This window comes from Ambystoma mexicanum, chromosome 14, assembly GCF_040938575.1.
Source record: "Ambystoma mexicanum isolate Mex_15411 chromosome 14, UKY_AmexF1_1, whole genome shotgun sequence".
In the NCBI taxonomy this organism is placed as follows: domain Eukaryota; kingdom Metazoa; phylum Chordata; class Amphibia; order Caudata; family Ambystomatidae; genus Ambystoma; species Ambystoma mexicanum.
In genome coordinates, this window is record NC_090940.1 from 594,700,894 (window position 1) to 594,723,128 (window position 22,235).

General features: G+C 43.9%; 1 protein-coding gene across 4 annotated transcripts in view; it reads left to right on the top strand.

Annotated features, from left to right (window-relative positions):
* The window catches only part of SPATA7 (spermatogenesis associated 7), a 466,226-nt gene that overhangs the window by 26,494 nt on the left and 417,497 nt on the right, over window positions 1-22,235 (top strand). For 2 of the 4 annotated variants that reach the window (XM_069637946.1, XM_069637948.1), the window contains exon 3: window positions 15,700-15,792. The exons of the other annotated variants lie outside the window; for them this stretch is intronic. In XM_069637946.1, coding sequence (XP_069494047.1) covers window positions 15,700-15,792 — 93 coding nt within the window. The remainder of the gene's footprint in view (window positions 1-15,699; window positions 15,793-22,235) is intronic. 4 annotated transcript variants of the gene reach the window in all.

The following is a 22,235-nucleotide window of genomic DNA, read 5'->3' on the forward strand; positions in this document are numbered from 1 at the left end:
TGGGGACCCCTGGAGATTTCTTGGCTGGGTCGAATTAACGCCTTAAAGATGACGATCTTGCCCCTGCTCCTCTATCATTTTTCAGCTCTACCTGTCCCAGTCCCGACGAGCTTCTTCAAGGCCATCCAGAGAATAACCAATCGTTTTGTCTGGAAGTGTAAACGCCCGAGGGTGTCGGCCTCCCTCATGAAAGCTCTCCCAGCCCTCGGGGGGTGTGGGAATGCTGGACTTTAGGGTTTACTATCTGGCAGCTCAGATCCGTGTTATTAGGGATTGGCAAAGGAATGACCGAGGGAAAGTGTGGAGACCGATGGATAGGGCAGTGGCGGGAGGAATCCTAGAGGGGGTACTGTGGTTGCCAAGGCCTGATAGACCTTCCTAAATGTATTGCAGTGTTATAACAGCGACTACAGGGGAGGCTTGGGATCAAGCCGGTAAAAGGGCGAACACTACCTCTTTCCCATCTCCGTATACTCCCCTGCATGGTAATCCACAATTTACTCCAGCACTTACCAATGCGTGGGCCTTCGACCCTTGGTTCCATGGGGGTTGCGGGATGGTGCAGGACATGTTGGTTGCAGTCGAAGTTAAACATTTGAGCAGTGCAAGAAAGACTTTGGTATAGGGGAGAAGCAGAGGTTTTCCTTCCTCCAGATCATGCATTGGGTTTCCCAGCCGTTGGTTAGTCAGGGTGGCTCTCGTCCTCTCACCCTGTTCGAAAAATACTTGGACAAGGGTGTTTTGGCTTCCATTTATAAATGTATTAAATTGGGGGGAAACCCTGCCGCCCAGAAAATATATGGTCAAATGGGAGCACGACGTGGGGACGGCCATAGAGGAACAGGCATGGGTGAGGCTGTGGTCTGAGATCCCGAAACTTACAAGATGAAACTGATGTTATGGCGGCACCTAACTCCAGCTAAGCTAAATAAAATATACCCCAATGTCTCAAGGTGGTGCTGGAGGGAGTGTGGCGCAGTGGGTTCTTGGGCTCATATTTGTTGGGAGTGCCCAAAAATTGATCAGTTCTGGACTCGGGTTCAGCAGGCGGTCGCCCAGGTGCTGGGAGTCAGGGTGGGTCTAAATAGAGGGCTTGACATATTGGGCCTCAACGGGACTCTGGTATCCCTCGCTCACAAGGCGGACCGCAAGCTTTATGTGATGATGATGTTGTCGGCAGCCCAGGTCTTGGCCCGAAAGTGGAAATCAAAGGCCCCACCACTAGAACATGAATGGATTGCTAAAATCTGGTCGTTGGTGGCGCTGGAATGGCTTACCTACTCCATCCAAGGGAACCATTTGCGGTTCATTTCAGACGTGGTCCTACTTATTATCATACCTAAGAATGGGAGCCCGCCGAGCCTGGTGCCCCAAGGCTATGGAACTACTGGGCATAATTAGCCCCCAGGCTGAGTCGAACTAGTGAGCACTACCGCAGCGATCGTCCCAAGAAGCCGACTTAAGAAAGTAGCTCAAAGAACTAGCTTATACTAGCCCGGCCGGTCATTCATGCATGTGCTACTATTTTATTTGTATATGTCTAATAGCTTTCAAAGGAGCTCTTGGATAAGGGGGGGGAGGTGGGGAGTGGGATGTTGGGGAGGTTGTTGGGGAAGGGGCATTGTTTGCTTGTTTTTGTTCTCTGAAAAACTGTTAATAAAAACTTATTGGAAAAAAGAGTTTAAGAAAAGCACATGATCACTGTTTTTTGTTGTTATCTTGTAGTCTGCAAACCTTTTAAAGATATGAGGCATTGGGAGTTGTTGTCTCCTCTATGAAACGTGGCCAATGTTTCCAGTCTTTTGTACTTCAACATCTGCTCAAGACCTTTTTTTAAAGATATTTATTCGGCTGTTTCATAAGTACCACCCCTGTCCAGCATCCCAGATTGTGAGGTCAAAAGTCCCAAACTGTATGACACTTTTTCTCTTAACTAGCTTATTGACTAGCCCTGGAAGTCTTGGACCGACATCAGGGATGACACTTAGTGATGTGCCCCCTAAGAGCCCCTAAGCCTCTCAGGGTTTGAACGCCCCAAAGGTCCCCAGATCTGGTGTTAATAAACCCTGATCATCGAGCAATTATTTGTATGGGCTTCATTGCTCCGAGGTAGTGTGATGAATCCAATGGAGTTTTCACCGATTCCCCTGCAGTGATCTCCTCCTATGTGGCCAGGGGACGGCAGCCGCTACCCGATCCTGAACCTGGGGCTGACTTTGTGAGGGAGGATCACATGGGAGGTGACCACTAACAGGGAGATGTCATGACTTCATTGGATGAGACACAGTATCTCCTCCTTTACCACAAGAAAGACCCTCCAATACCCAAGGCCCTAATGGCATACGGTGGCTGCTTGCCCCCCTAGCCCCCTTTGTAGAAGAAGTAAAGAAATGTCTTCATACTTTTCTGGTCAAACACACAAAGCCCTAACATAATACCTTTTACTTCTGGGGTATCTTTGTAATATCTCTGAGAACAACTGTTTAAATACCATGTGTCCAATGACGCCCATGGACTGCAACTCTTCAAGTACTGAGACGAGGAGGATGAAAGAGTTTGAACAAGGTAACATGTACAATATGCAGTCTAGTTGTTTTTCCAATTCACCTGTCCGCTGGACTATTCAACATGGCCAGTGCGTTACTGAGGGAGGCAGTGCAGCAGAAGACATTGGCTCCTGTCCTAAATCTCACGTAGCGTGTGGTGGAGCAGAGACGGCTGCCATGACCGAGGGAGAAACCCTGCGCTGGAGTCAGAAGTGCCATTGAGATGCTGGGAGCCGCAAGAGAGGTCCTGGACGCTCGGCAGGTTCAGAAGGGGGCTTTCACCATTCCAGGACCTGAAGGGAAGCAGGTGTATGACCACAGAGCCATGAAGGATATCGGAAGGATATCGGAAGGACGTCTGCAGACTCCAGTGTGGAAAGCTGGTGAAAGCTACACACTGTAGATGTGCGAACTGCACCGGAGATGCTGGAGAAAACCGGTGAGTCTACCCGAAGCCAGTGGGGACCCTCGGGGCATTCCCACGATTGCGCCAACAGCAATTTGAATGTGATACCATTGTTAACACTAAAAGAAGATTAATTGAATACAGAAAAGGCAAAGTACAATCCCTAATGAGCTACAGATGCATGAAATTCAAACGTTGGGCACGTTTTGAACAAACCTTACGCCACACCTATATACCAAGCCAAGAGCCATAAGTAGAGTGTTGGTGATACAGAGACACTGAGAATCTCATGAGAAGCACTGGTAAAGGAAGACACCAGGCAATTATAACACATAGGAAGTCCTGGCTGGGGAGTATATCAGGCAAGTTAAAAACCCAAGTGAAGACCTGGCATGAGAGTACACCAGGCAGTTAGCATTGCATAAAGGACACTGGAAGGGGAGTATACCAGACAATTTGCAAAGCTTCAAGAGGTGCTAAAGTTAGACAGTGTTTTCTAAACCAAGGAGAAATTGGTGTGGAGAAACTGGTGTGAAAGAAAGAGTGTTTTCAGAACCAAGGTTCCTGAGGCCACGATCCGGTAATGGCTGCTGTCCCCTGGCCACATGGGAGGAGGTCACCATCGGGGAATCCCTGATGACTCCAATGGATTCATCACACTTTCCTTTGCTATCATAGCCGACAAGGAACCACCAGAAACCAGGAACTAACTCCATTATCCCCCAAAACCTGGGGCAAACAAAGTTGCATGGCTAGTGGCTGGAACACTTGATTGCTGTTAGTTCTCCTGCATTCAGATCCCACTGGAGACCGGCCAGCTTTAAAATGGAGAAAATGAAATGGGGTGGTTTGACGCCGACTTTCACATTCTGCGACCTGAGGTTAGACTCTCGTAACACTAGTAATTGTGTCGCATTTGGAAGGAGAGAAAGAGGTACACACACCCACCTCTACAGAGAAATAATATTATATTGGAACTCTCCTTCGTACAAATGCGCCAGATTGGGTAATAGGATGCGTCCAAAATGATGGTTTATTTGCATATGTTATTCTGAAAAATTCTCTGTTAAGTTATTGTTTGCCCTTCATGGTAACACTTGTTTCGCAACACAAAAATGCCTTTTTCAAACCAGGACTGTTTGATACATGAACAAATTAAACACTATTCATTGTGAAATGAACATCAAAACAATCATTGTAAAAATAAGCATTTGATTCAGCGTTAGACAAACGAAAATATTGTTAAATGTCACAAGTTTGTTATGAGACAGAGATGAGAAGGGATGGGTGAAGGGGGGGATAATTGTGGTAAAAAATATGCACAAAGGAAAAATAGAAGAATTAAATAAGAGACGTTATACTCAAAACAAGTTAGTTCATGTAAATGTTGCCAAATCATATTCATTTAATGTTGACGTATGTTTAAACTCTTATTAGAGATAGCTGACTTCCGTGATATTCCAAAACTATTTAATTTTGCTCGGCACTGATTGTGCAATATATCAACCTTGATTGTGAATAATAATTGGTGCATTACTTGGCTATAATTTGTGTGTCAGCAAGGACACAAAATGCCAATAACCAAAAAGCACAACACCATTTGCTGTTCTGTATGTATGTTATTACCTGTTTACTTGATACAATGTGATTGACAAACTGCCGTCTGTTCTTGGCGTAGTAACTGGGTTAAATCCCTGAAGGAAGAGAACTCCAATTACCCATTGTTGTAATTGATTTATCGCTAGGTAAGATTGGGTTAATTTATATTCTAATGTGCAAGCGCGAACCTCTTTATGGTTCTTGCATTCTCGCGGCATTTTTTCAGATGCATATTGATCCTTATGAATATTGTGCAGGTTGTATAATCTCAGCGTTTATAAATGCATACACGCGTTTCTTTTAACTCGCGCGTTACTTTCATATTGCCGTTTATTACGGCGAACGATCTTGTACTGACTAGTACATGTCAAAGATGAATGAGATAAATGAAGAACGCTTACCGTGCAGGCCTGGGCTCCTAAGCCGCTTCGATCAACCTGCATGCACTCAAGAGTTGCTGCTTTTAAATGAGGTCAAATTACTGTTGTTGGCAGTCATGGCAACATCGCAGTCCTTTCTTTGTTGCTATGATCTTGTCGACCATCTTTTGGGATAAATCATATACACCCTATTGGTGAACCGTGTTTTTGATGCTGTACTCGTAATTTGAATTAGATGCTAACAAATTTTAAAACACTTACTAACGTCATGCGGTGAATTAATAATAATTGATCCTGTTACACCAATTATTAACACTGAATCCACGTTGTGCAATTTAACATATTTATGTATAGATTGGCGCTGCACAATTGTCCGTATGACTTTGTTCTAACTTGGTGCATTTGCCCTCGATTATTTTGGAATGGTTATGATAAAACTAGGATCTGATATGTATGACTGGGTTACCAGCGATCATTGCAATTTCATCATCGTCATGCATTGGAATATGGTGCATTCTGGATGGTGCCCTATTTCTATGGCCATTTCTGATTCTTTGCATATTTGCATACTTCAAAACTTCAAGCAATAGAATAATGTTGAATAAATCAACCATGACACGTAGTCAGTAGTGTAGAGGGTGTGATGACCTGTCACATGTCCTATATGTGGACATGTGTGTCAATTATCCATTTTATGTTTATATAATGAGCGGACAAGGAGGTGCCACAGAGAACTTAGCAACCTATATTGATTCCTGCATTAAGGATCTTGTACCTAAAATTCCAGCCTTTTTGAAAGATACTACTCATATCTTACAGATCCTCAATAACATTTCTTGGGAATCGCATTATCAGCTAGTTACCCTAGATGTTACTGCCCTGTATACATCAATTGAACATGCATTAGCTATTAAAACTCTGGACCATTCCTTTAGGCTGCATTCTGCTTCACATGCAGCACATGTACAAATGCTTAAAAGCTTTGTTGATTTCACCCTCGGTCACAACCAATTCATATTTAATCAAGACTACTATACCCAAACAAAGGGGATTGCTATGGGCGCAAAATATGCCCCAGCATTGGCAAACCTTTTTATGGCATTCTTTGAAGACTCACACATTTTTCTAAACAACCCATTTATAGACCTTATACCGGTCTGGAAAAGATATATCGATGATATTTTTGCAATTTGGGCAGGCACAACTGAGCAGTTTCAATCGTTTATGCAATATCTCAACCACAACCAATTTGGAATACAGTTCACAGGCAAAATTGATACCACTGAAATAGAGTTCTTGGACCTTAGAATTTATATAACAAATGAAACTTTGCAAACCAGTACCTTTCGGAAAACCACAGCAGTTAACTCCATCCTACATGCCAAGAGTAGCCACAGAAGAAATTGCATTGAAAACATTCCTCGAGGAGAATTGCTTAGAGCAAGGAGGAACTGTAGCGAAGATTCGCACTTTTTTGCAGAATGTAAGTCTATAGGAACCAGGTTCCAAGAAAGAGGCTATATCAAATCTAATATCAACCATGCACTCAAGGGTGTGAAAACGGTTACAAGACCTTCACTACTCACCCAGTCCAAAAGCAAAAAATCTGAGGGGTTTCCATCACATGTGAACTTTATTACGAAATATTGTAGTGATTCCAAATTCATTTACCATATTCTTAATAAACATTGGAATATTTTACAACTTGATCCAGACTTGGAAACCTACATCACAGAAAAACCGAGAATAATCTTTTCTAGAGCACCAACACTTAGAAATCTATTATGTCCCTCCTTCATGCAACCTGGTTTCAGCAGACAGCAGAATTGGCTGACGCAAAGTCTCATACCTGTAGGGTTCCACAAATGTGGGACCTGTAATTTTTGTCAATATGCTTTGTCACCTACTAAAGAATTTATCTGTCACGGAAATTTGAGTACGAAAATCAAGGACTTTATTAACTGTCGTTCTAAATACATAGTGTATGGTATCATCTGTGTATGTAAGAAAGTTTATGTGGGCAGTACCATCAGGGAACTAAGGTTCAGAATCAGAGAACATCTAGCAAACCTCAACAGTCAAGATGTCAAGTTACCATTGGCAGCCCACTGGCAACAAGAACATCAAATGGTGCACAAGAGTGAAATCAGATTTGTTGGACTGCAACACATCAAACCTCATGCCAGAGGTGGTAACAGACAACTTCTTCTTCGACAAGCGGAGGCCCGCATGATATGCAGATTAAGATGTATTCAAATTGGACTTAACCAAGAACATGAACTCAATGTTTTTCTGTGATCTAACTATAGTCTACCTTTGTACAAATGAGTATTATCACATACTAAGATTTTTAACGAGTTGTTACACCTTAGAGGACATCAAAAGGTCTAATTCTTAACATCATTCCCATGCTATCCACTGGGCATTGATCTTTTCTTTGTACTTGGCAGCTAAGCACATACCCATTATAATATGGGATACCATAACATGTTATTTTGAAACTCTATCTTAGTCTGAGCTGCTTATAAAAATGTTATAGACTACACACTATCAATCACTTTGCTGCTTCTGACTTCGTTATTAGAACGACAATTCATGGATGACCCACATAAGGTATTTGATTGGTATGGCCCATAGAAACTGCCACTTTAACTAATTGTCTTATTACGTAAGGGAATCATACTATACCTCCAGTATAATCCCCTCACATGACTGCTTTTAGACACCACTAAACAAACAAGATGTTCCAATTCGCTTCTCATAACTATAGCGAACTATACGACTACACAGGTAATTATAGCTTCGTAACGTTATCAGCGCACATTGCAGCATATGCCAACGGTTGCTAATACCGCTAAAGTTCAGACTCTCTTTGAATGACTTTTAAACAGAATAACTGCACTCAAGTGCAGTCCCGATCATTAAGCTTTCTTTCATTCAGTTACTTAGCAATAGGGCTTCAGTCCGGTCACATGACCACACTCTCCTTTAGCACAAGCAGCACATAAGCGAAGCATACGACTCACACAGGTAATTATAGTTTTGTAACCCTTTCATCGCACATTGCAGCATATGTCAACGGTAGCCAAATCATAAAAGCTCAGGCTCTCTTTGAATGGTTTGCAAACAGAATGATTGCACTTACGTGCAGTTCCGATCACCAAGCTTTCTTTCACTTAGTTACTAAGCAACAGGAATTCAGTCCGGTCACATGACCGCACTCTTCTTTAGCAAAAGCAGCACAGCTATTGGCTTAACCAGCCACACCCTTACTTCGCTCAGAGAACCACTGCCTGCAGGCAGAAACTACCGTGCAGGAACGCATTCAGGCGTGTTATGGTAAGCGCTCTGTTTTTGTCTTTGTTAAGAGATATGGTTATATCACGACCAGCTAGTACTACCAGCTTCCTATGATAATATCCCCCTTTCCTTTTGAAATAGATGACGCTCGTATTTTACGGACATTAGACTTGCAGTAGCACACTACTTTTTCCGGGATTACGCTCTCCAGCACTGTTACCAGTGGTAAGCAATCTTTAACATTATAAGTTGATACTTGCTTGAGCACACTTATTAGATGAAATTATCTATTGGAACTTTTAGTACCCTATAGAATGTTAAATATGCTTATATGTATATTCACTGCAGCCATTTCCCGACTCGAACAAATCGACCCTACAGAGGTGACTTATTGGGCAATGCGAACCATTTTAAGGTACAGCATACCATTTGACCTTTTATTGTCTCTTTGGTGTAACGACCTCACCGAATAAGAATAATATTCTTTAACCCATTTCAGTCCTTAGTATGTGGTAACTTAGTAATTATAGGTTAACACAAACTAATATTCAAAGTACAATCTTTAATAATAATGTTCAATTTTAATTTTAACGCTTTGTTTTCTCTTCTTTTCCTCTCTCTCCCTACACCTCTTCTTTTTGTCCCCCATCCCACCCCTCCTCTCCACCTTATGAACTTCATGATCTATGTAAATAATTTCAATTCTACTGAATATTGTAATTTTGGCTGTTTCATCATTCTGGTCCTACACTTGATAAATGTATTTCGACATGTTTATTGAACAGCTACACTTAATTGTTATGTGCATACGCCCTGAGGACGGCCCAGAGAGGGCTGAAACACGTGTTGGCGTGTAGTGTTTCTTTGCTTTTATCAATTAAAAATACTTACTGTATAACCCACGATAGTGTGGCATTGTGCTAACTTTTGGTACAAAACTAACCTCAGATTACTGTTCGGTTTGGGTAGCGCAGATTGGCAGGCATTACCTTACTTAAATCAATATGAATTGGCAAAATTTACATGAACTAACTTGTTTTGAGTATAACTTCTCTTATTTAATTCTTCTATTTTTTCCTTTGTGCGTATTTTTTACCACAATTATCCTCCCCTTCACCCATCCCTTCTCATCTGTCTCATAACAAACTTGTGACATTTAACAATATTTTCGTTTGTCTAACGCTGAATCAAATGCTTATTTTTACACTGATTGTTTTGATGTTTATTTCACAATTAATTTTTTTAATTTGTTCATGTATCAAACAGCCCTGGTTTGAAAAAGGCATTTTTGTGTTGCCGAAACACGTGTTACCATGAAGGGCAAACAATAACTTAACAGAGAATTGTTCAGAATAACGTGTAAATAAACCATAATTTTGGACATCTCCTATGATCCAATATGGCGCATTTGTACGAAGGAGAGTTCCAACACAATATCTTTAAAATTGAGCCTGTACTTAACATAATGGGTATTGCAACATAGGAACCAGTATCCCTCTGAGCCATTCAGTGGCCTGTCAAACTCTGTCATTGATTCCTTTGAAAGACTAACTTCTGATTAAACCAATAGCAGACCCTAAATTCCCTTGTACTACCGGCCAAGCCCTATACCCTATGGCCCCATTTTGACTTTAGGCATTGCCCGTGGCCCTAACTGGTAGCACAACGACCTTCAACTTTGGAAAAAAACTCATTCTAGCTATTAACTTGCAAGCATATTACTTACCTTCACAGAAGATGACTTGTTGACATTCTGTTACTTAATGTTATTGGTGAAACACTGCATCTGGAAACTACCCCTTCACCTCCATATGTAGAGCTTGACTGCTGAGCCACACCTTGCACTAGGTGGTCCAGTGAAATCTTGACCGTGCTGTGAGTCTGTGCTTGTCGCACCGTGGACGCATGGTCGAGAGATGCATCCTCTCACTGGCCAATAGGTATATAGTAACAATTATATTGTTAAGATTTGTTAACTGAGGCAAGGCCTAGACAGCTCCTCAGTGAACGGAAATGCTGAATGCCATGAGTGTCTGCTATTGCTGGTCTGCGAGTCAAATTTGAACAAGAGCTGCTGAATTCCCACCACCTTGGGCTACTGATTAAGTTTACCCTGCAGTCACTTATGAAGTAAGTTCTTTCTATGAGCTCAAACTGCCCAATAGCATCATGTTCAGGTTTCACCTGCATTATGTTTGTGGAACATTCAAGCCTGCTTTCTGCGGGCCCTTGATGCCTGCTTTCTGCGGGCCCTTGAGGCCTGCTTTCTGCGGGTCATTTATGCCTGCTGGCTCGTTAGGCAAGCTAGAAGTGAGACAGTCCTACCGTAGTGAAGATAAAGTATAATACTTAAACAAGCTGGCTGATAGCACACCATTGCTACTCCTATTTGCCTTAAAATTTACTTTGCCTTGAGGTTTTAAAGCAATGTTTTGAGAATTATTTGTAAGGCATCTATAGAGCGTGGGTCCAGCCTACCAGTAAATATCTGCTGGTGTTATTGATCTCCTATTCCCCACCACACCTCCAAATGAGGCTCATTTTGTATGTTTTGAAGTAGGCCGCTGGCTGTTGCAGCTTTTTGTGCATATCACTACAAGTCGTTTTCTACCAAGCACTTTCATAACCAGCTCTCTTGGAGCATCAAAGAACAAAATCTTTAGAATGGAGAATGACATTCTTTGAATGTAGGGCATCTTTTATGAGCAGTTCAACCAGGAGTACTTAGTACATATCTGAAACCAATACATTATTTTGTAGTTGAAGTATTTCTCTTACAATCTTACATCCCTATTTGAGGACTTGTGACAAATCCAGGGAATTTGTCCCTTCTCCCAAGGGGGAGCCACCCCCTCTGGGCCTACGGAGGTGAGCCCGCTACACAATATACTCCATAGGGGACAGGGCAAGTAGGAGCCTCATGGGGGACAAGGCATCGCCAAACAGAGATGCTTACACACCTCCCTGTTCTGCTGACTCATCTTTATAGGATATATGGCAATAGAACCATGTCATACTAGGCAGGGCACTTTCAATTGGTTTGACTTGGTTTCTGACTCGGTTCTGGAGACGGACCTACATGAAGCCCAGGACCAATGGTGTCCTCTCTCACGTTCCAGGGAGTGACTGAAAAGGCTCAGGCCAAGCAGGAAAGGAAAGAACCAATCCGTGGCTGGAGCAAGGTCATCTGCGTCAGAGCGCAGAGAAGGGACGCTATCCCTCACAGCAACCTGGAGGCAGAACCATGTTGGAGGCATTTCCAATTACATTCACACCAATACTGGGACACGCTTTGTTTCCTTTACATTTGAGTCCCTCATGCCTGTCCAGTATTCCTGGTCCCCTTATTACCTTCTGTGTTCCGGGGCAATGGTGCTGCTACCTGGTGGACATTGGATTCCCTTGCATATGCTGTGTAGCTCAGTGGCTTACTTTCTGCTGCATCTTTCTTCTGGGCCTCACTCTTGTCTTCTAAATGTCACTGGTGCCGTGACTCGGATCAGGAGTGATTTCCTACCTCTTGTGGTGTTGGCGTTTTTGTACAGGTGGACTGCCACCATAACTGCCTGATGCACTCGCCACCACCAAACTCCCTGTTCCATCGGACTTGGATATCCATCGCTCTGACACGCCAATCTCCCAGCATTACTCACTTTGTGTCGAAGCTGCTCTGGCTTACGTGAGCTTTGTGTTCTATGACAGCCCTGCCTTCTTCAGTTCTCTTACCTACAGGGGGCTTCTGCTGACTCTCTCATCATTTAGCTCTCGGAGAACCTGAGGGTATTCCCCACAAGTAGGTGGCCAGTAAGGGCAGGTGCTCTCAGATCCCAACTCTGGGGGTGGACGAGCAAGGTAGGATCACCTGGGTAGGAGAGCCCAGGGTTATGCTTGGAGGGTAGGTGGGGGGGGGTTAAATACCCAAGGTGAGACACAGTATTATACCAGGGACGAAGGCAAGGAGGAAAAACTCCCTGAGGCCTTTTTAGGTTATTCCACCCAAAGAATCTCCCTTACCCAAATCCAACGACCCCCCTCCATATCTGGTAAATCCAATAAGAACTTCTCCCGTTGTGTATCCGAATACTCCCAATCATTCTCCTCCACATGCCTCTGATTATTTCCCGAACTCCCAGTCTGTTGTGACAAAACGCTACCCTTCCCATTATCCCCTTCACAAACCCTACAAAGCTCCCCTTTCAGAGTTAATCAACCACCTCCTTTCTTATGACACCTTTTCCCCATCCTACACCATAGCATACTTTGAAAATATACCTCCCCCTTTTCTGACACAAACACTTTATCACATTGTGGCAGACAATGGACTAACAACAAAGCCTGACCTGTCCAAACATCAGGGTCAGGCAGAGTGAGGCAATTGATAATAACTATGCATAACTGACGGCCCTCTCCCTTCCTCACAGGGATAAAACGCGGAGCATGAAAGCACACTTTGAGCAAGGCCAACCACACGAGGAAGCAGCTGTTCTGGACCGGCAGTTCAAACGGAGAAGAAAGACGGAGAGACCGGAGAGGACGACAAGGAGGGAAGTGCCCTCGCCCTTTTCAACCCAGACCCACGAAGCCTCAGTGAAAAGGATCAGAAGACCAGGATTTACAGCTGACGTGTGGTATAGCGGATGTCAACGGTGCACGGGGCCCTACCGTATTGATAACCCAGGCGGGGAGGCACAGTTGCTACTGTCCTTGACTCCACCGGCAAGACAAGCCAACGGGTTCAGCACTGCCGGTGAGTTGGAGAGCTGATGGCAAACCGGAATGTGTTGAGCCCAAGGTTGCAAACGGCAACATTGTATGAACTTGTGAACAAATAACTTGTGTGTTTGAGCTTGGAAGAAAGTACAGTGAAGGACCAGCTGCAGAGTGGTCAGGCGCCAAGTGAGCGCTCATTCGAAGGACTCTGGCTGGTCCCCTTTATTGAAACTACCAGTACCAGAAGGCCCTAGGAGAGGCTGGCGTGAGGAGTCGGAGGGCGGGAGGGGGGGGGGGGTCATACAAGGGTTGAGTCAAACCTCTTGTACAATGGAAGGTCTCTAACGCATTGACAAGAAGAAAGGAAAAATAAGGTGTGTTAACAGAACTGTTTGTAGCCTGGCTGGGGGCTTAGATCGGAAAAATAGGTAAGAAGGGAGCCTACATAGTCTGAAGTGAACATTGTGAACTTTGGCAAGTGTGAACCCAACAGAGGGATGCCAAAAGAAAGCTAGGGAAAGGGAAACCCCGCTTTCTGATGAGAATGACCAAATCATGTGTTAGAATGGCTATGTGAACCCGATGGAGGGATGCAACAGGGAAAGCTAAGGAGAATGAATCCTTCTGATTGATAAAGCAAAGTGAACTGTGTGTTTGACAAACGTGTACAAGGCCTAGGGATGCCTGTGGATCAAGGTGAATAGGAATACACCCATGAACATTGTGCCGACAAGAGTGAACACAGCTGAGGGGTGTCCACAGTGAATGCTTGTCTAAAATGACATTAAGACTCTTGAATATTACAAGCTTGACTTTTATGAAAGGGCATAGTGAACCCGACGGAGGGAGGCCCACGTTGCACGAAGGATCAGAGCCCGGCAGAGGGGGATCCTAAGGCAAAAACTAATCACCTGTGAAGATTTATTGAAGAAACCTTTGTATTGTTGATTGTAACACATCAGGTCCTCTGAGGCAAGAAACTTTGTGTAAAAGAGACTTGGCCACAGAAGGACCTGATATTTTGGAACAAACTATAACCTTGTGCTGGCCAGGCCCAGGAGTGTGCTGTGCTCAGGAGTCCCGCCTTGTCCCGTGCCAAAAAACGAGGGCAAGGGAGACCCCAGCCATATCATCCTGCATATCCTTTTGAGAACACTTCTTTCTTTTTATGATTGCCCTTTTTATTTTGCAAGATGCTACTAGGACTGCCTTAATATTATTTGATGGTCGTAGCTTGCTCCCATCTTAGATTTAGGTTTAGATTAAGCGTTTATCTCACCCATTATACAGTTTAATAAACACCCTTGAACTGTGATCACTTGTGTCTGTCTTTACCGTTGCCACCATGAGTTCCTTACAGCTCTCTCTTGGCTCTCCGCCCTCTCTGCTCTCCACCCTCTCTCGCTGGTTCTCTGGTTTATCCTTCATTATCACCTTCCTCAGCACAGTCCATTGGAGAGTCTGATTTAAAGGGATATCCTCAGTTTCTTGCTGCTGATCATGTTGGTTCTCTTTAGCTTCATGAAACTGATAACACTCTGGTGTATTGTACAAGTCCATCATGTGGAGGGCCTTGGGGAGTTCCTCACAGGAATAGGAGTCCTTGTCCCCAAGGGGGAATCTGTTTCATATGAGTTGCCACTTGCCTTGACCCCTAGGGAGGGTCTTGCAGAGCAGGCTCACATCCCTAGGCTCCCCCTTGGGCAGAAGGGATGAATTCCCGAGATTTGTCACAATGGGTTACCCCAGAATTCATGGGAAGAACTTATCCCTTTCATGTGTGTTGTCCATACCGGAAGGTTCTCCCTCTCATGTCTAGAATTGATTTGCAGTGCCAAAGCCAACGTCCAAGAGCCTAACCAAGGGGGAGAAGTGACCGTTCCCTCAATTCCCCACCACACCCTTGAAACATGTCTTGTTGTCCCTCGCCTAAGTCTGTCATACCACATCCCTCTGACTGATCTGATCGTCCACTGTAGCTTACAACTTGTGTGAAATTATTTTTGTGTTGCTCTTCCTCACAGGCACTGTAACATGAGCATGAAGAATATTGGCAGTTGTAATGGTTTCATCACTTTGTCTCTAAATGTAGGATGTGATTACATTTCTTTGACAACAATTATTTCTAGAAATTGCGGTTTGTGATAGAAATATTTTCATTAACATGTTTCTTTCAGTCCCACTGTTATAGTGGCCAGTGCTTTGTGAATTTTATTTATTAGTGGGTGATGAGGCTAGGCGTGGGTGCTCTGACTCAGTTAGGCTTCATGGAGTTGTTTGGTTTTGACATTTTGTTAAATGTAAATATTTCTTGGTGACTGTGAATAATATTGATTAAATGGTGTTTATGTTAATTTGTATTTATTGTGTATTTTCTGTAATGGCGCTTTTGTGATGCTAAATGAATTCATGATGAAACTATTTTGCCCAAAAAAGTATACTGATTTTGGTTTTCATTAACTTCTTTACACACACAACCACATGCAGAACCTCGCTCTCTTTATCTTCTCTCTACTGCTCTTGTTCATGAATTGCTATGGCTTTTGGTTTTAGTTAAAAAGTACTTCTGATGAGCTGTTTCTTGGGTGTAATCAACAAAATTAAGTAACTATTGTTTGCTAGAGACAAGTAGGTGAAGATAAAACTTTTGAGCCCCGTGTGAGGAGGAAAAAAGGGAACACTTTTGTGTGTAATTTTAACTGGGTTGTTTGTGCCACATTTTAAAATGAATTACAATGAAGTGTTTTTACCATTCTAGCCTTTTGCACTGGCTCCTCTGGCCGCCTGAGTGACCAGTACCGGATCCGTGATCACATGGTGGCTCATTACAGTAAAATTCTTTCTGCAAAAGGTAAACGACTGTGCATGCAAATTGGCTTGATGTCTCTTGCTTTTTCAACTTGGAGATTTGCTTGGGAGTTTGTACTTTTTGCATATCGACAAAATATTTGGTGTGGTGGCATATTGGTCTATGCTGTAATTATCGATAACGGTTTGCTCTTTTTGACAATATTCACTAGGTTACCGCTCTTTTCCTTTTTGTTAGGTAATGACACAAACGTATGTTTAGCATACAGGTTATTTTTGTTTTCTTCCAAGATTGATTTGTCTTTGATACACCTCCTGTGCTCTATGGGCCTGTTTAGATCTCAGCAAGTTTCTCGTCCTGGAACTCCATTTATATTGAGTTTACCTGCTTTTTTTGTTGTTTTGTTGCAATGCAGAGATTAATGGGTATGTGCATATCTGCTAGATATGCATGTAAGTAGAAAGGTTGTGTTATTTCTCACATATCTGAAAACTGAAGGGGCTTTAGTTTCATAATCAATCTTCATAGAAAAAAGGGGTTGATGGGATTGAAATAAAAATAAAAAAATAGTAGGGAGAGGGAAGAGAACGTTGCAGTTAAAAAGTGACTAGATGCTGGATTGACAACACAAGAGAACAATTATAATAACCCCAAACCAGCGGGGCAATGTGCTACAAAAGAACAAAAATGAGTAGGGAGGACATAACTTAGAACAAGTTAAGAAAAGAAAAACATTTATTTGTTATTGGTTTGATAGCTGTTTATATGTACCATACAAAATGTATATTCCTTTCCCATCATTTACCAATTGTTTAAAAACACAATCAATAAGTCATAATACAATCACCTCATCTCTGTCACTCTCTTTCCCAAAGGATGAAGGCTCCCTAATGGTTCTAAAAAGACTTGGTGTTGTAGTGCATCTCCTTTAGGGAGGAGATCTCTCTAGTGAATAGAGCATACATTATGATGTCATGGAATGTTAGTTCATGTTTCTTGTTTGGTTCTAAGTTGGGCAGTTGAAGGGGAGGGAGCCCATGAGATGTGGGGTCTTCTTTTCCGATTTATTATCCTAAATAAATCCACTTATCTGACTTACCTGTGTCCGCCTCATCTTCATAACAATGGCGACGAGGATGGGATGAGTTGCCATGAAACGCAGGTGAAGAGAAGACCCCAGCTGAGATATGCCGCTCCAGCGAGCCCAGTTTTGAGAGAGACGTCCTGTGAACTGGGCCCCGCTCCCGCTGCCAGCCGTACCCTCCAAGTCCTTCCTACATGTGCCGGCACGGCGCGAAAAGACCAACCCGTTTGGCCTCCCGTGTGCGGCCTTTGAAGTGGAACCCTGCCCACACGACGGTCGCTGAGAGGACTGCACCTCGTCGTTCGTGGCTGCTCGCTCGGTCCCGTGTGACCGGCTGACGCGATCAGCTGCGGAGATCAGAGCTGCGGAGATCAGCTTGCCACGCGAACGTTTCAACTGGGCAGGGGCTGTCGCTAAGAAGAAGTTCGCCGGCGTCAGAAGAACACGTCTGGGAGGGCCGCTCCGCTTCCCCGTAGCGTTGAGCGGCCACTGTGCGGAGGTCTTCGAGTTGGCTGCTCCGCTCCCCTCTAGCGTTGAGTGGCCACCGTGCGCAGGCCTGCGTGTACGCACCTCCCCAACACACCTCTCCAACGAAAAGTAAGTGCCTGAACTTGTTAATTAGCCCCGGCGCAGCGTTCGCTGTGTTGCCCGGCACAGACGGCTGAGGGAAGGCGTGGGGAGCGGACTCTGAACCAGAGTACCGTATTTCCCCTAACACAGAGACATGTGAGCAGAGGACTACCGTGGACTATATAATAGAGGGGCATTTCCCATTTTGTGAGGAGTCTTATTCCCTCATATGTCATTTGTTGTATCAAAGCAACAAGGAGATAACTGAAGTGTTAGGGAAAAGCAATATTAGTTATTATTTAGGAAGATGAGCGGGACACTGCTGCATTTGCACAGCTCTCAAGAAGGTAGACATCAACCATAAACAAGATATTGTGTAGTGTGGTTTTGCAGTGTCGGTCCTTACTGTATGGACAAGCGAGCTTACAGAGGAACATTTTAGGAGACACCTGAAGCGTGGCAATTCAACTGTGCAATAGTAGTTTCAGCGCAGGGAGAACATAAAAGCACACCTAAGTGACGTTTTGCAATCAGATGATATGGCAGCTTTGCCAGGGATATCGGGGCCCCCCATTTTTATGCCTGCCCCAGGCGCGGCAAGAATTATGTGGCCCCAATGGCGCAAGGGTTTTCTGCACTACATGAAAGCAGCCGGCGGGACAGCCTATTCCAGCGAGAGGAAGTTGGCATTGTTACATTCTTTGGGTTTTGAGGGCCAAAGAATTTTTGAAACTCTACCACAACTTGTGAGTGACGGAAGCGGGGATGAATTAAATGAGTTCGAATCCGCATTAGTGAAGCTAGATAGGCATTTTAACCCAAAAAGGAGTACAATTTTGGAAAGGTACAATTTCCGGATGCGCACACAAGCCCAAAATGAATCTGTTGAGGATTATGTGACTGCATTGCGACATCTGGCTCTTACATGCAAATTTCAAGGAAGTTTCGACAAACATATTCGTGATCAATTCATGACACATTGTCGATCCAACAAGATACGAGAGGAGTTGTGGCTAAAGGATGAGCCAAGTTTAGATGAAGTATTGGACTTGGCGAAACGTGTGGAGCATTCCATGGCATGTGTGGCCAAACTTTCCAAAACTGAAGGAGGGGAGCCCAAAGAAAGTAAACCGGAGGTGTTGTCCGTGGCCGAGGGAAAGAACAAAAGGAAAGGAAGAAACAGACAGTCGGGGAAGAACAATCCGGAAGAAAGGAAGGGTCAAGATTATATGCAGAGATTTGAGAAGAAAGAGGATAGGAAGGACGAAAGGCTATGCTATCGGTGTGCTAGTGCAACGCACTTTGCATCCTCCGTTGTATGTCCAGGGCGGAAAAGTACGTGCTCAAAATGCAAAAGGAGAGGACATTTAGCATCGTGCTGCAAGAACTACCAATTTGGACAGACAGGCCAACGGAGGGTCTTGTATGTAAATGAGGAAGAAGATGGAAGGTCATCAGAAGACGAAGTTGTGGTGCCATTACAAAATGTTATCGTGAATACGGTGAATGTTGTTACAAATGGTGGGGACCTTGAGGATTGTGAAAGGCCTTGTGCGGTGGTAACGGTGAATGGGTGTAAGGTGTCGATGGCTGACTCAGGGTCGAAAATAACTTTAATATCCAGGGTTGCCTTTGAGTGCGAAATGAAAGGGGTAGTATCTGAGTTATCAGAGCCCGACATAAGTCCAGGAGGTTACAACCAAGATCGTATTGATTTACTGGGTTATGTGTGGAGTAGATTTGAATTCAAGGGACGCAGTTGTGATGGCAAAGTGTATGTCACCAAGAAGGGTCAATCTTTATTAGGGTGGAGAGAACAAAAGAATTTAGGGATCAGACTCGATCCCAATCACCCAGAGCAAGTGCTGCAAATTTCCGAAGTGTCTGCGAGTCATGATAGATACATGTCGGAGTTTGGGAAAGTGTTTAATGAGAAGTTGGGAAAGGTGAGAGGGTTTCAGCACCAGATAACATTGAAAAAGAATAGTGTGCCTATTGTGGCGAAACTCAGGCCGGTGCCTCTAGCTTTGAGGGAGAAAGTGCAAAAGGAATTACAGAAGCTGTTGGAGTCAGGTGTGATTGAGAGAGCTGGGGGGGTTGAATGGGTATCCCCAGTGGTGATTGTGAAGAAAAGTTCAGGTGACATAAGGTTATGTGTTGACATGCGTGAGTTAAATAAATGTGTGTTGGTGGACAGACATCCCCTGCCCAACATGGGTGAACTGTTGACCATGGTCGGTGGAGGAAGATTTTTCTCTAAGTTAGATATGACGTCAGCTTATCATCAGGTCGAATTGGTGGAGGCGTGTAGGAAGGTTACGGCTTTTGTAACGCATGAAGGTGTTTTTCAATTTAGGAGAATGCCATTTGGGCTGGCGTCCGCTTCATCAGTATTTCAGAAGATCATGGATCGTTTGTTGAAGGGACTTAAGGGAGTGTTCTGTTTTCAGGATGATGTGTTGGTGAGTGGTGTAACGATGGAAGAACATGACAGGAATTTACGCAAGGTTTTGAGGTTATTTGAGGAGAGAGGTATTACTTTGAGAGGTGAGAAATGTGTGTTTGCAGTGACGAAAGTGGACTACCTAGGACATGAAGTGTCAGGGGATGGAGTTAAGCCCAAGGAAGATATGATTAATACCATTAAGAGTGTTGAGAAACCGAAAAGCAAGAATGAGCTGCGCTCTTTTCTAGGAATGACGGAATTTTATCACAAATTTGTGATAAATTATGCTGACAAAGTACAGGAGATGAGAAAGATTCTTAAGAAGGGCGCTGATTTTGTATGGAATAGCCAGTGTGACAGGGAGTTTAACAGGATAAAGGAAGAAATAAATATGGCCGGTCCATTAGGGTGTTTTGACACGAGGAAGCTAACTATGATCACAGTTGACGCTAGTGAGAGTGGACTGGGAGTTGTGCTATCACAAAAGCAGGAAGATGGTTCTGAAGAGGTAATCGCCCATGCCTCAAGGGGTCTCAAGGGAGCAGAGTTAAGGTATTCGGTACTAGAGAAGGAGGCTTTGGCATGTTTTTGGGCTGTGGAACGCTTCAGAAATTTTGTGTGGGGAGTAGAGTTTGTGTTGCGAACGGATCATAAACCCTTAAAAGCCATCTTTGAGAATAAGGGCCTTGACAAAGTATCTCAGAGTGGCAGGGTGGGTTACCAGGATGCAGACACATTGTTTTAGGATGGAGGTCATTCCCGGGAAGGAAAATGTTTTAGCCGACAGTCTATCAAGGATAAGGGTGGCAGCACCTGAAAGTATGGAAAGTGAGGAAATGGAATTAGTGTTTGTCAACACTGATGGTATTGTATCCAAGCAGGAGTGGTTGGACGAAATGGAGAGAAATGACATCATAAGGAGGGTAATCGCATATGTTGAATCTACGGTATGGCCAAATAAGGTGGAATTGGGGGAAGAAGTGAAACCGTTTTGGGAGGTGAAGGATGAATTATCCGTAAATGATAATATTTTGTTCAGATGGGGTAGAGCAGTGGTCCCGATGGGTTTAAGAAAGAAAGTGGTAGATTTAGCACATAGCAGTCATATTGGGATTACCAAGACCAAAGGAGTGTTAAGAGAAGATTATTGGTGGCCGGGTTTTGACAAGGAGGTGGAAGATCGTTTGGCAAATTGTCAGTTTTGTGTTAAGAGTGGAAAGGGAATAGCGGCCAGGAAACAACCTTTGGTGGATGTCGGTCTTCCGTCTAGGATATGGTGTGATATAGCCATGGACATACTTGGTCCCGTGGAACTTGGTTATGCCCGGGGAAAGTATATTGTTTTGGTGGTGGATTTGTTTTCCAGATGGGTGGATTTTAAGGTCGTGAGGGATATCACGAGTGAAAGTATGATAAAGGTTCTGTCGGAAATCTTTGCAAGTGAGGGTTTTCCTGAGACCATATTGACCGATAATGGTCCCCAGTTTATTGGAGAAAGATTTTCTAACTATTTGAGGAAGTGTGGAGTTGGTCACAAAAGAACTTCATTGTACCATCCCGAGTCAAATGGTGTGGTTGAGAGAATGAATAGGTGTGTGATGGAGAGTGTACGAGAGGATGGGAGAGGAGTGTGGTTTAGACAAGCTAGCTCTAATACAAAATAGAATGTGGGCTCTGAGGATGGCGCCGCATTCTACGACCGGTCTATGCCCGTTTGAACTCATGAGGGGAAGGAAGCCATATTCCATAGCTTGTCCGCCATTGCTGGGAAGGTGTAGGGAGACCGATCTTGTTGTGGATGAAGTGAGAAGATCATTGGTGAGGAAGAAGTCAGATTGGGTCAAGCGTGAAAACTTGAGGAGAGGAAAGAAGGAGTTGCGTGTGGAGTGTGGTGACTGGATTAGGATAAAGAGAGCAGTGATAAGGAGGAAGGGGGAGTCTCTTTATTCGGATCCTGTCAGAGTTGTGGCAGTCATGAAAGGGGCTGTGCGAGTTGCTGGAGGGCAAGTGTGGAATAAAGAGAGAGTTGCCTCTGTGAGGAGAGGCAATGTGTGAAAGCCATATGCGGGAAGATGCCCAGGAGAAAGAAGTAAGGAAATGGCAACTGAGCCGCTCATGGCGCTTTGTTTTAGATCAGTTTTTGAATTGTGAATTAGTTAGTGTAACATCTTTGTTTTAGATCAATTGTATGAAATGCGACGTATTTATTGTAACATGCTGAAAAGGAGAAGGCGATCAGATGATATATATAAAAAAAAAAGGGGGGGAGATGTGTTGTAGTGCATCTCCTTTGGGCAGGAGATCTCTCTAGTGAATAGAGCATACATTATGATGTCATGGAATGTTAGTGCATGTTTCTTGTTTGGTTCTAAGTTGGGCAGTTGG